The sequence below is a fragment of the Lupinus angustifolius genome, chromosome LG11, assembly GCF_001865875.1.
Source record: "Lupinus angustifolius cultivar Tanjil chromosome LG11, LupAngTanjil_v1.0, whole genome shotgun sequence".
In the NCBI taxonomy this organism is placed as follows: Eukaryota; Viridiplantae; Streptophyta; class Magnoliopsida; order Fabales; family Fabaceae; genus Lupinus; species Lupinus angustifolius.
Genome location: NC_032019.1, coordinates 34651785 through 34664059, shown reverse-complemented (window position 1 = coordinate 34664059; position 12275 = coordinate 34651785). Strand labels below are relative to the sequence as shown.

The 12275-nt window shown below is 30.8% G+C and overlaps 1 protein-coding gene across 1 annotated transcript; it reads right to left on the bottom strand.

The window, feature by feature from the left end:
* Positions 7730–12123, bottom strand: LOC109360934 (ER lumen protein-retaining receptor-like). The gene is made up of 6 exons (XM_019606161.1): positions 11887–12123; positions 9823–10088; positions 9580–9695; positions 8927–9000; positions 8090–8153; positions 7730–7916 (listed from the first exon to the last, which is right to left on the bottom strand). Exons 1-6 carry the CDS (start codon positions 11975–11977, stop codon positions 7880–7882), a joined length of 648 nt encoding a protein of 215 aa, XP_019461706.1. The 5' UTR covers positions 11978–12123; the 3' UTR covers positions 7730–7879.

The following is a 12275-nucleotide window of genomic DNA, read 5'->3' as shown; positions in this document are numbered from 1 at the left end:
TGAGAAACCTCAATATGGTTCTGGTTTTTTTATGACTCTTTCTTTGTACTTGTAATTCCTTTAACATTTTCATTCCTTTCATTTTGGCATTGCTTCTTTGTTACTTAATAAAATGATGAGATTTTTAAGTTCCAAAGGCATCAAGAATTCAGTTGCAAATCTAGTTTTTTGAACAATATAGTATTGTTGTTGTTAAACAATGTATTTTTGTTGTTGTTTTTGAACAATGTATAGGTGTTTTAGAATTTCAGCACTATTGTAATGAAATAATTATTAAAGAAAAGATTCATTTACTCCAAAAGTAAGATTAAAAAACTTAATCTACATCTTAGTCATCAATTCTAGAAAATCATTGAATTTCCCTACAATAGATGACTAAGCTGTAGAGTAAGTTATTTTATCTTAATCTTAAAATAAGTGAATTAATTTGAAAAATATGAACTTTTTTACTCTAGTTGTGACCATAGCCAATGTCTAAAATTGACAACAGACCTTGGTTATCATTGTCAACTTAGATCTAAAGTTGACAATTTGGAATGGAGATATATAAATAGAGTAAGGATACATTTACTTCAAGAGTATGTTTTTTAAATTTACTTTTTATCATAAACATTAATTTTATGGACACTTAATATTTAGATTTACTCACTAATTGAAACAATTGGATTTCTCTGTGACTAAGATGGGTTAAAAATCTTACTCTTGAAGTAAGTAGATCACTCAATAAAGGATAAAATAGAAATCATCCGATCATCCTTAAACTCAACAAACATCATCAACTTCAAGAATTTGAAGTATGGAGCAAAAAACTAGGATAGATAGGATAAGTATTTGAAACATTTTTAAGTGGCAACACTATCTCTTGATGAACAAGAAGTAGAAGACATCCTCTTTGTAGATGATGGTCAAGGAGGAGATGTGATACTATTTATGTTTCTAGGGCTAGATAATAAGCAATTTTATGAATTATTCTACTATATTTTCTAGTTTTGATATATTTAGAATTTTGGAAGACAATGATTTGCAATTTCCATTATATTTTCTACTTTAAATATTTTGATTTACACTTATAATTTTATCATATTTTATGTATTTTTTTTACTATTTTATACATGTATCCCTAAACATATCGTATCTTATACTTTAGAAAAAATATGTATCAGTATATCGGATACGTATTATATCTGACACATATCGGTAATTGTGATTCATAGCTAGAGTTAGGTGAATGGCCAATTAGTTATCACATAGATTACAAATACCCTTTTTTGCATCACAAAAGTTTACTCCCTTCATTAGTTTGTGTGCTTGTAATTACTAAAAGTGAGACTATGTGCTTGTAATTACTAAAAATCAAACTCTCACTTTGCTCTCTAACTGTGTGTTTGTGCAATAAAATGGCATTGTTATGTCATAAATATATGTTATATGAATTACAATACTCCTTGAGGGAGATATAACAATGGTATTGAAATGGATAAACTAATAGTAAGAATCAAACCCAACACTGTTGCTACATATCTTAAGTATAATATTTATAATTAGATTTAATGGTCTATGAATAAAGAGCAAGTGCTTCAAGAGGAATAATCTTCCTATCTTAAGAAATGGCAAGTACAAGATATAACATGCTATACCAACTTAACGGAAACAAAATGCTTATTCCTTCACAAGAGAAAAGAAAAAAAAAAGGAACATCATTGAAAGATTCGGGCATAAGAAAAGAAAATGATCAGAATATTTCAAATCCTTGTTTTCCTATTAGGCTTTGGAGAAACCTACGCTTGATGGGGTTGAATTCCGAAGACTTTCTCATGATTAGAGAATTGTTTTGGATATTGTTTTCCTTCGGGATGAAACTAGAGCGGCAATGTGGAATTGTGCAGGAGATAAAAGTCAGGGGCTAGATGGTTTTAACTTCAAAATTTTCAGACGTTTTGGGAAGTTGTTTAGAAGAACATTATTCTCTTTGATTAGGAGTTCCATTGATAACAGAGGTTATCTAGAGGTCTTAATTCTTCTTCTATTGCTCTAATTTCTCTTGTGGTTTCCTTATATAAGATTATGGCAAAGATTATCGCAGGGAGGCTAGAAATTGTGATGGGTTCTCTCATTAGTTCCTCTAAATCGACTTTTATTCATGAGAGGAATATCTTGGATGACATAGTGGTGAGGCAAGATAGAATTACGGGATTACTTGATGGCTATAAAATTGGTAGACATGGGATGAAGGTGTGTGATCTCTAGTTTGTCCATGACACGATTCTAGTGTACCAACCTTTAGCTATTAATCTATGGAATATCAAGAATATTAATATCCTAAGATGTATTAAAGTAGCTTATGGATTGAGAGTTAATGCTCGAAAGAGCTCCTTATTTGGCATTGACATCTTAGATTCTTTAATTCTTGAAGTGGTGAGATTCTTAGCCTGACAAATTGGCTCTACTCCGTTCCTTTATTTGGGGATAACGATGGGGGCTAAACCAAGAAGGATGTCAACTTGGCAGTGCATTATTGATTGTTCTCGAAGAGACTTGCATCATGGAAATGTAAGCATATTTTTTAGGCGGTAGGTCAATACTTCTAAATTCCCATCTCTCTAGCATTCCTACCTACCTATTATCTTTGTATAAGGGGGTAAAGACATTACTTGAATATCCTGGAAAGAGGTTTGTAAACCTAAATCTTTTGGTTGGGTTGGGTGTTCAAGATTTATCTCAGTTCAATAATTCCTTACTTGGGAAGTAGAAGTGGCACATGATGCATGAGAATAATGATTTTTGGGTTAATGTGTTTAACTCAAAATATGGGGATGACTCCTTTGTCTTTGCTAACAACTCAGCTTCTACTTGGTGGAAATATTTGCGTAAAATTGGTTCAAATTGGCGTGATAATGGGGATGGTTTGATGAGAACATTTGGAGAGAAATAGGGGATGGTACTCAAACTTTATTCTGGTTGGATACTTGGATGGTTAATCAAAGTCTGAAAAATCTTTTCCCTAGATTATTGGCCTTAGCCTTGATTAGAAGGGCAAAAGTGGCTGAGTGTGGAAGGTGGAATAATTACTTGTGGGCCTGGGAGATACAATGGTGTCGTCACTTGTTTGATAGATAGGAGATTGTGGTCAGGATTTTGTATGAGTTGATTAGACATCATTTGTAGAAGAAGGACATTGTAGATATGTGGAGATGGCTTCTAGGAAGTATGTGGTGAAGTCGGCGTATCTCATTCAAGTTGATCCAAATATCTTGCCTTTAGGTAACACCTTATTTAAATCTTGGATTAATTGTGTTCCTTTAAAAGTGCGATGTTATTTGAAAACTTATTAGACAAAAACTTCATGCAAGGGTAGAGCTCTTTAAAAGCCAATAAGCCATGTTATCACTAAGACTGATTATTCGATGTGTTTTTTGCAACATGGGAAATCCATTGAACATCTTTTTCTTTCTTGTGAATTTTCTTCTTCCATGTGGATAGGTGTTTATATGTGGCTCCGGGTTGGTGCACCAAACCCTACAATAATTGTCAAGCCTTTGAACATGCATAATGCCATTAGTCTTACAGTTAGAGGATCTAAGTTGTGGATAATGATATAGTTTTATGTAGTGTACTTTATTTGGATTATAAGGAATGATGTTATTTTTGCATATCAACCATTGAGCTTTATGCATATAATGGATTTGATTCAAATTTGTTCTTGGTCTTCCTTCCAAGCAAGTGTAGTTCCGACTTCTTATCTTTTTGCTAATTCATATATTGATCCATTAGCTTGCATTTCTTCTTTTTTAGAAAAGATCAATTCTTAATCTTTCTTTTATATTGGATTAACGCCACTTATGCTTCTCTAATTTAATTTTTCATATCAAAAAGAATATACATGGGGAAATCAGGGTAATTTCTATAATAAATAAATAAAAAGAAGGTTGAGGTATTTAAATCAAATCAATGAAAAAAGCAAATCTATGTCATGTAGATAAGTGTAATTGAAATTTGTCTTGTAATGTGTGCAACTTATATTTTTCTAGTCTTATATTACTATGTTACTTTTTGTTTCATGTTATTTTTGTATTCATAATTTTTTTAATATTTGACGTTTAATTTAACGAGAAAAGATAATAGAAAATTATTTTATTTTTAGCATAATATCTATATATTGTTAACAAAAAGATTTATACACAGTCAATATATTATTTATCCGAGGAAATGATATTAGACAAATTTTATTAGCATATCAAACTAGCTTGGCATGAATTATTACAAAGATAAAAACAGCCAAAAATATTAGAAAAACAAATGCAATAAAGCTAGTTTCCCTCTAAACATTATCAGTAGGGAATGAGGATCAGCTATCCCACTTTTTTGTGTCCCAATCCAATAGAAGTTTGACACATACTTAAAAAGAAAATTAAAAAAAATATAACATAATATTTTTATGTGATTCAGTGAGATATGATTAGCTTGGAATATGGGGACGGAAAGATTTTGAGACAGAAGATCTTAGTTGATCAGGAGGGTGATCATCTTGATATAAGTGAATAGCAACAGTAGAAATATCACTCAAAAAAACCATTATTTTGTTCATATCATAAATGGTACCATTGGTTTCAGCATCTAATTTCCTATCATATACCATTCGATTGCATTCTTCAATACCATGCCTAGCATCTAAAGCATCATGAAATGCACCTTCACTATCTGAATCCAATTTTCTTAGTGCACTTCTAAACAATGAAATAGTAGAACTATAATGAACATTTGAACATTCAGCAATGTCTTTAGAATCTGTATGATTCTTTGCAAGTTCATTTATTGTATTCTGATCTTCCAACCCTTTATTTATTGCATACTGCATGATGAACTTTGAGAGATCATGAAAATCAGCTGATTGGTATTTAGGGTTTGAGTTCAGAAAGTGAAAACAATCATCTATGGTAATTCCACTTGAAAATCCAGCATTATTAGCTTCATTACATAGATCTTCAATGTCAACTTCATCTGAAGATGCAAAAGGAGCATGAGAAATGAGAATGATGGAAAGAGTATATAGTAACAAGATTGAAACTTTTGAGGAACACATTGAATGAGATATATTTGCAAGAAAAACTAGGTTAAATATGTTATGATATGATGTTTGTAGTATTTCAATGAAAAATAAGCATGGGTACTATTTAATTTATAGTAAGTGCAACATAGAGTAATAATGGACATAATTAAAAATCAAATCATAAATTATTTATATAATTAAATTAGATTGAACTAAATCAATGTTAATCCAATAAGTGATATATTTTTAACAATCATGGATTTTAGTTATTTATTTTTTTGTGAAATCATAATCAATGTTTTATCTTTCTAACTTAAGTATATTGTTATGGCTAATCAAATTTGATTAAACTAAATCAATCATACTCCAATAATATCTTAATTTTTTTAAATATTAAATTTGTATATATATCATCACTTTTAGTTATTCTTTTTTGTGAAATGATATTCAATGGTGCATCTTCCTAATATTATATTACTATTGTTACCTTACCAAATTAGATTAAACTAAATAATGATCCAATATATTTAAATTGTTTCTAAATCATATATTTTTAACAATGATGTGTTTTAGTTTTTCCTACTAGAAAATCAAAACCAATGTTGCATCCTTCTAACTTAATTATAATCTTATTACCTAATCAAAGTAGAGTAAACTAAATCAATTATAATTCAATCATATATAAACTATTTCTAAATCATATATTTTTAATGATCAAGACTTTTAATCATAATCAAATAATATCTAAAATTATTTCTAGATCATGTTTTTTTTTAAATAATTTATTCCCTTGTGAAATAATAACGAGCATCCTTCTAACTTAACTATACTCTTAGTATGTGATCAAATTTGATTAAACTAAATCAATCCTAATCCAATAATAATATCAAAATTACTTATAAGTTATATATTTTACAATATTTTATTTATTCTTTTTTGAAATCATAACCAATGTTGCATCCTCTAATTAATTATACCTTTATTAACCAAGCAAATTTGATTAAAATAAACAAATCATAATAATATCTACAATATTTCTAAATCATATATTTTTAACAATCATTGTTTTTATTTATTTATTCTTTTTATGGAAGATTAATCACGTTCAAATCCTTCCAACTCAATTATACTCTTAATGATATTAAGGAGTATCATATAACTAAAATTATACCAAATTTCTCATCATTGTCATAAACATGACCTAATTATAACAAAGATCCTAATTGCTATTTTAAAAAAATTCATGCATGACCTGATATTTGTTGAGATATTGGGAAGAATGAGAATGGGAGGTTATTGGATTAAGATACTTAATTACATTAAAAGATTAATTTAGGTATTTAGGGTTAATTTTATTAAATTTCAGATATATATGGACTTTAGGATGTATATAGAATCCCTTTAAATCTTTCTAATTTTTAATGAATCAATTGACTTATGAAACATGAACTAAATCATAATCATTCTCAACAAATTCCATTAAAAGTGGTCCCAAATTTTTACCAAGGCCAAATAGAGATTAAGTGACTAATCATGTAGAACAACTCAAAAAATAAAGTAATATAATTATTTCTACATTAATTTTTAATGTGATATCCTTCTAACTAATTAATTATATTGTCACTCTTCATTTTCACAACTAAAAACTTAACGTTTAATTGTTGAAAATATGGTGATTGAGTAAAGAAATTTAACTCAAGATATTAGAAAATCATAATAAATTAAAAACCTTTTGACTCGTAAGTTTAGAACGTATAAATATTCAATACTATGTCAACTCAAAAAACGAGGTATTTCGTCCAACCTTGAAACGATGGTCTATAAAATTATCACTTTCTAATTATGAATCTTTACAAATCATTTATTTAATCTTATCAAATGTAATAATTATAAAAGCGTCATATATACAAAAAGAATATTTTATAAATATTTTTTATAAAATTTGACTTACACAAAAATCAGTTCAAAAAGACTAGGAATTTTTCTAAATCAGAGCCAATAATTTCAACATGGACATGTTACTTGACTTTATATCAACTAAATTCTTCTTGTCTATATTTCTGCAAAAAAAAGCATATCCATAGTGCAATTGTGACAAATAAGTTCATATACATAATATAGACAAAAGAGAAAACACATAAGAGAGTAAGAACCAACTACGTTGACCACATCGTGGAATTACATAGAGGATAACATTAAATTGACACAACACCTAACATTAATATAATCAACCAATATCAAACATATGCAAATGATGCATGAAGTTAGTGTCTCCTACAATAAGATTTACACATCCTCAATTAATATATCTATAATGCAATGCTTATGGATGTTAATTAACTGATCTCAATCAAAATTCCCAATGGCCAAGATCTTAGTGGAAAAGCATTCATGTAAACCATTAAATCTTATTTCAATGACTAAGATTAAGTGATAAATGCATATGACTTTTTTAAGCGATCATGTAATCAATAATTAACTTTTAATCATAATCATCTATGTATTTGTATTACTTTTTTAAAGAGTCAAAAAATAAAAGAACATAAATGGTAGATAATACAGTAACTATGTATAAAATTCATTCACAACAAACAATTTTTTTGTCATATATCAATACTTTCTCAAATTAAAATTGCATTACAATCAAACAAGTGATGTATTTTTTGTCAAACAATCTTCCCAGTAATTAGAACAGTAGTATATGAGGGAGCAAGAAACAACATATATGGAATCATAATTCAGAAACCACCATGTCTAGAAAAAATACATGGATCATGTTTGCTTAGTGTTAATTGTCCACATAAGAACCTTGATTTTCAACAACTATGGAGCTCATGCTGGCAAATGAAGCTTTTGGTTGTTCTTCCAACTGCATGGCACAATATTTTTCAAATGTTCGAAACTCGTATGAATAAGGAATACAACAACAATGACCAAGCCTTAATCTCACTAGATAGGACCAGTTACATGGACCGAACGATACAATAATGAAAAAGGAATACTGAATTAATTAAAATAGACCCGAAAAGTGCGACAACTTACCTTTGGATATAGTAATAGAAGAAGTCGGCATAGAGCAGTGTTTGAACAAGGCCAGAAATCCATGCTGCAATAGAGCATATCAAAAGGATATGCAACAGAAACACATTACATGAATATTTTCATTTATTATACCTTGTACATATGAATAAAGAGGGACACAGACCAAATATTGATGTATGTGAAAATACATAATATTGAAAACAGAATGAACATTTCACAACACATCAATTAAGAGAGATAATTTAGAGACGAAGTCGTGAGGCGGAGGAATAGATGGTTTTTATTTTGTTCTCTTCATAGCTATCTCTCCATGTCTAGATTCGTGTTGTTTATGACTTGTGCTCTAAACATGGCTGAGTATTTCGATTTGTTTCTAGGATAGGGTTATGCCCTTTGGCAATAAATAAATGACTATTTATTTTTTCTTCTATTAACTATTAAGATTTAATTATTAACACACTTATTCATCGAAGTTTGTCCAACACTTACTTACATGTTTACGGGTACCTTTGAGGATGAACCAAGGTAAACTCGTAGGCTACTGGAACTATAATAATTAGACTCGAGACCTATTCTTAGGCCTTCAAGGATCAACGGATTGCCGCTAAGCGATTGTTACAAAATGTAAGAAATGGGTTCAGTTGAGTCCATAGTTTTGCCACAAGGTGTCTCAACTGAACACAGATATGAAACTCAATCAATTAGATGAAAATCCAATGGATCATATCAACTATAGGATAGAACCACCTTCTAACTTAAATTTTAATGGAAGAGAAAAGCATAAAACAATAATAAAAACCAATAGTAACCATAAAATAAGAGAAGAAAGAGACATACTTATCCAATGGATAAAGTGCGGCTCAGTAAAGTAGCGATAGATCCAGTTGAGAATGTATAATGCTCTATATGCACTGCAGTTCGGCATACAGAAAAATGTATACTATTAGCTTTCATAAGAATTTATACAAATGCATCACAACAAGTGAAGATAGGGTTCCTCTGACACAACTTTTGCACATGTGACTTAAGCAGATCTAGTTGCATAAACTTGGGGACCATAATCAGTCGGAATTTCGATCCCACATGTAAAAACTTTCAGCGTAAGATCATAATTAAAGGGCGGAACTAGTTTACCATTTCTACTGAAGCCAATAAACATTGGAGTATTGGACATACTAGCCGATGTAGACTACTGCAAACTCGTTATTTTCTCTACGTTTTTTGTTATCCACATCAGCTCCACTCTGTCTAGTAAGTTAGGAGCACCATTTCGGAACTAGTACAGTGCATATAAGATGAAATGCTATGATTTTCTTTATGTGAGATCAAAGTTGTGATTCTATGTACCCAAAAAAAAGTTGTGATTCCCATCTTCATTATGCATTAATCCATTACTGAGCGCACGCAATGTACGAAATAGATATAAATGAAGATGATTTATGTTAGAATATATAATATTGTTTTAAATCAGATAAAGGGCCATAACTTACCCAAGAAGAAACACATATTGTCCTGTCAAATTATCAATATTTCTAGTTCTCTGTAACAGCACTAGTTGAGGAAGTATAGCAACGGCTTCCAAATACAAGGAAAATGCCCACATCACCTAATCCATGTAAAAATGTTTCGGAAATTAATGCACAATCAGTTCTTGAGAAAAGACAAAACTCGAAAGGATATGCAAATAGTTATACAACAGTTATAGACAACAAAAACAAGGGTTGCATACTAACCTCCCTAAATGTGAATCTCTCATTGATAACTAGAGCCAATAGTAAGCAGGGAAGTATAAGAATATAATGGCGAAAAGTGTCTTGATCTTTGTCATATGTCCTACGAACAATCTTCTGGTACCTCATGTACCACACAATAGAAAATGAACTTCCCAAGAATATCAACTTCATAGTGGTATTATATAGGGATATATAATTCGTAAAGATATCCAAGTAGCGAGAAGCAAAAACAAGTGCGTAGAGTTCTTGAGTCTTCAACGAGACACCTGCATATAAATAAGATAAATCCACAGTCAATCAATGGTCAAAAAGTGAAAATGCAAAACCAAAGTTATGTTGGTGCTCGTTGCTCTAACAAATAATTGCTTATTCTTTATCACTTTTACTTTGCTTCCTTTGCATGGTGAGAACTTGAGAATACAATAGTTTTTGTGTCTTTTTTAACATATACTTACTGATGAAGGACGAAAGGGGTTACTATAATTATATGCTAAGCTGCTGTTCAGGCTATCGTACTAATGGAGCACTACTACCGAAAGATGAGCAGGACTTGAGTTACGGTAGCATGAACAACACTCCTCTACAATAGCCTGAGCAGCAGCACGATAGAGAATTATAATTGGTCACCTTTATTCTGGGTCACTATTGTAAGACTCTCTCATTCATCTACAACCATATACTTGTGTCTATATAATGTAAATTTTCTCATTGGAATCATTTCTTCCTAACACACATGCTATTTCCAAAAAAAAAGCATTTAAACTTTGAGAATCACAACTTGAGATTAATATAATGGTTCATATTGCAGTCTATTGATCAGAGCATTTGTTGACATATTTTTATGGTAAATACCAAACTACTTTCCTCCGAAATGATAGCATGTATCTATTCTATAAGATGGCAAGAAGCATCATAACCCTTTTGGATATGCATTGCACACACTAACTTCTGTTTAAAATAAAGAGGTCAAGATGCAACATGATTCCTTATGAAAACATGCATATTTCATCATATTCTATTCCGAGTGGTAACTTTGAACAGTTTCTTTTTTATAGAAAAAGAAAAGGAAATGTATTATTAGAAGAGAAGAGTACAAAGAAAGAGGATAAGACATCCTCACAAACAAACCAAAAAGAAGCAACTAAAATCTATGTGACAAATTCATGCAAGGAACCAGAACCTCACTCCATCATAATAAATATCGAGGAATTCATCCATCACTAGACCACCAAACTGAAAGCTATAGCACCAACTAGAAACACTCCTTCTGTCAAATACAATCTTAACTAGGTAAATTTGAATCTCTCCTAATTGACGAAGAGACACCATAATACTTTCATAAATCATGTCCATTGACGAAGTATTGATCTCTAAATCTCTCCTAATTGTTTCACCTTTGATTTTTCTTGGCCTCCATATGTATCTATAAATTGGATTGATCTCCATTTGATCTACTCTCCTTACTGGGGTTTCTACTGGTTTCCTCCGCACATGTCCAAATCACTTGCAGTGTGATTCTACCATCTTTTATACAATAGAAGCTACCCAAACTTTCCTCCTAATGTATTCATTTTTAATCCTATCTTCTCCAGCGTGTCCAATCATCCAATGCAGCATTCTCATCTCTACTAAATTGTGTTTATTCTGTTGTTGACATTTAAGCGTCAAACATCCGGTCTCATAATAATGCCGGTCTCACGAGACCTACTTCCTAATTTCTAAATTTTAAATATCTCCTCCAACAGCAGCATGGTAAGGTACCCAAGATATATGTTTTAAATTGCACTCCACAATTACAATTCCGTACGCAATACCACGGTTTCAGGAGTCTCTGGAACGACATCGTGACCGCAATTGCAGCCCCTCGCCTGCATTTCCCCACAATTACACCAAACACAGTGTAACCAACAAACACCACCTAGGATATTTTATTGCCCCAATATCATTGTTCAATGACCCACTATCCTAACTGCTATTAAAACTGATGCATCAATATTATATAATATAGAAAATCACAAACAAACACATAACAAATGTTAAGAACAAGAAAATTGGTAAATATACCAGCACAGGATTTTATGGTGTGGATCTTGAGGAGAAGGACAAGGACGCTTGCCAAATGGGTCATGTCCCCAAATAACCTGAAAATATTCATCTTTTATGGATAAGAGATAATGGGTCGATTCAAATTTCGTTGCTTTCAACAAGTTTTCAATAAGGGTGAGGTTTTGCACAGTACTACTGAGGAGTGAAGAGGAACACACAAGAAGACTTAAGAACATGTGCCATTTTTATTTACTTTCCTTTCATGATTTTACTCACAATATAAAAAACACTTACTCATCAATGTATATGTATTCACCGGTACATTATAACTATGATCAAATATGAATATGACATAGTGACAGTGTAGAAATTTCTCTCACGTCAATTTGTACATATTTTTTTCTTTT

Coding starts and splice junctions, on each gene's coding strand:
- LOC109360934 (XM_019606161.1), bottom strand. CDS start 11,977: ATGAATATTTTCAGGTTATTTGGGGACATGACCCATTTGGCAAGCGTC. Junction 9,001..9,579: donor CAATATGTGTTTCTTCTTGG/GTAAGTTATGGC, acceptor GCCGAACTGCAG/TGCATATAGAGCATTATACA. Junction 8,154..8,926: donor GCACTTTATCCATTGGATAA/GTATGTCTCTTT, acceptor GCTCTATTGCAG/CATGGATTTCTGGCCTTGTT.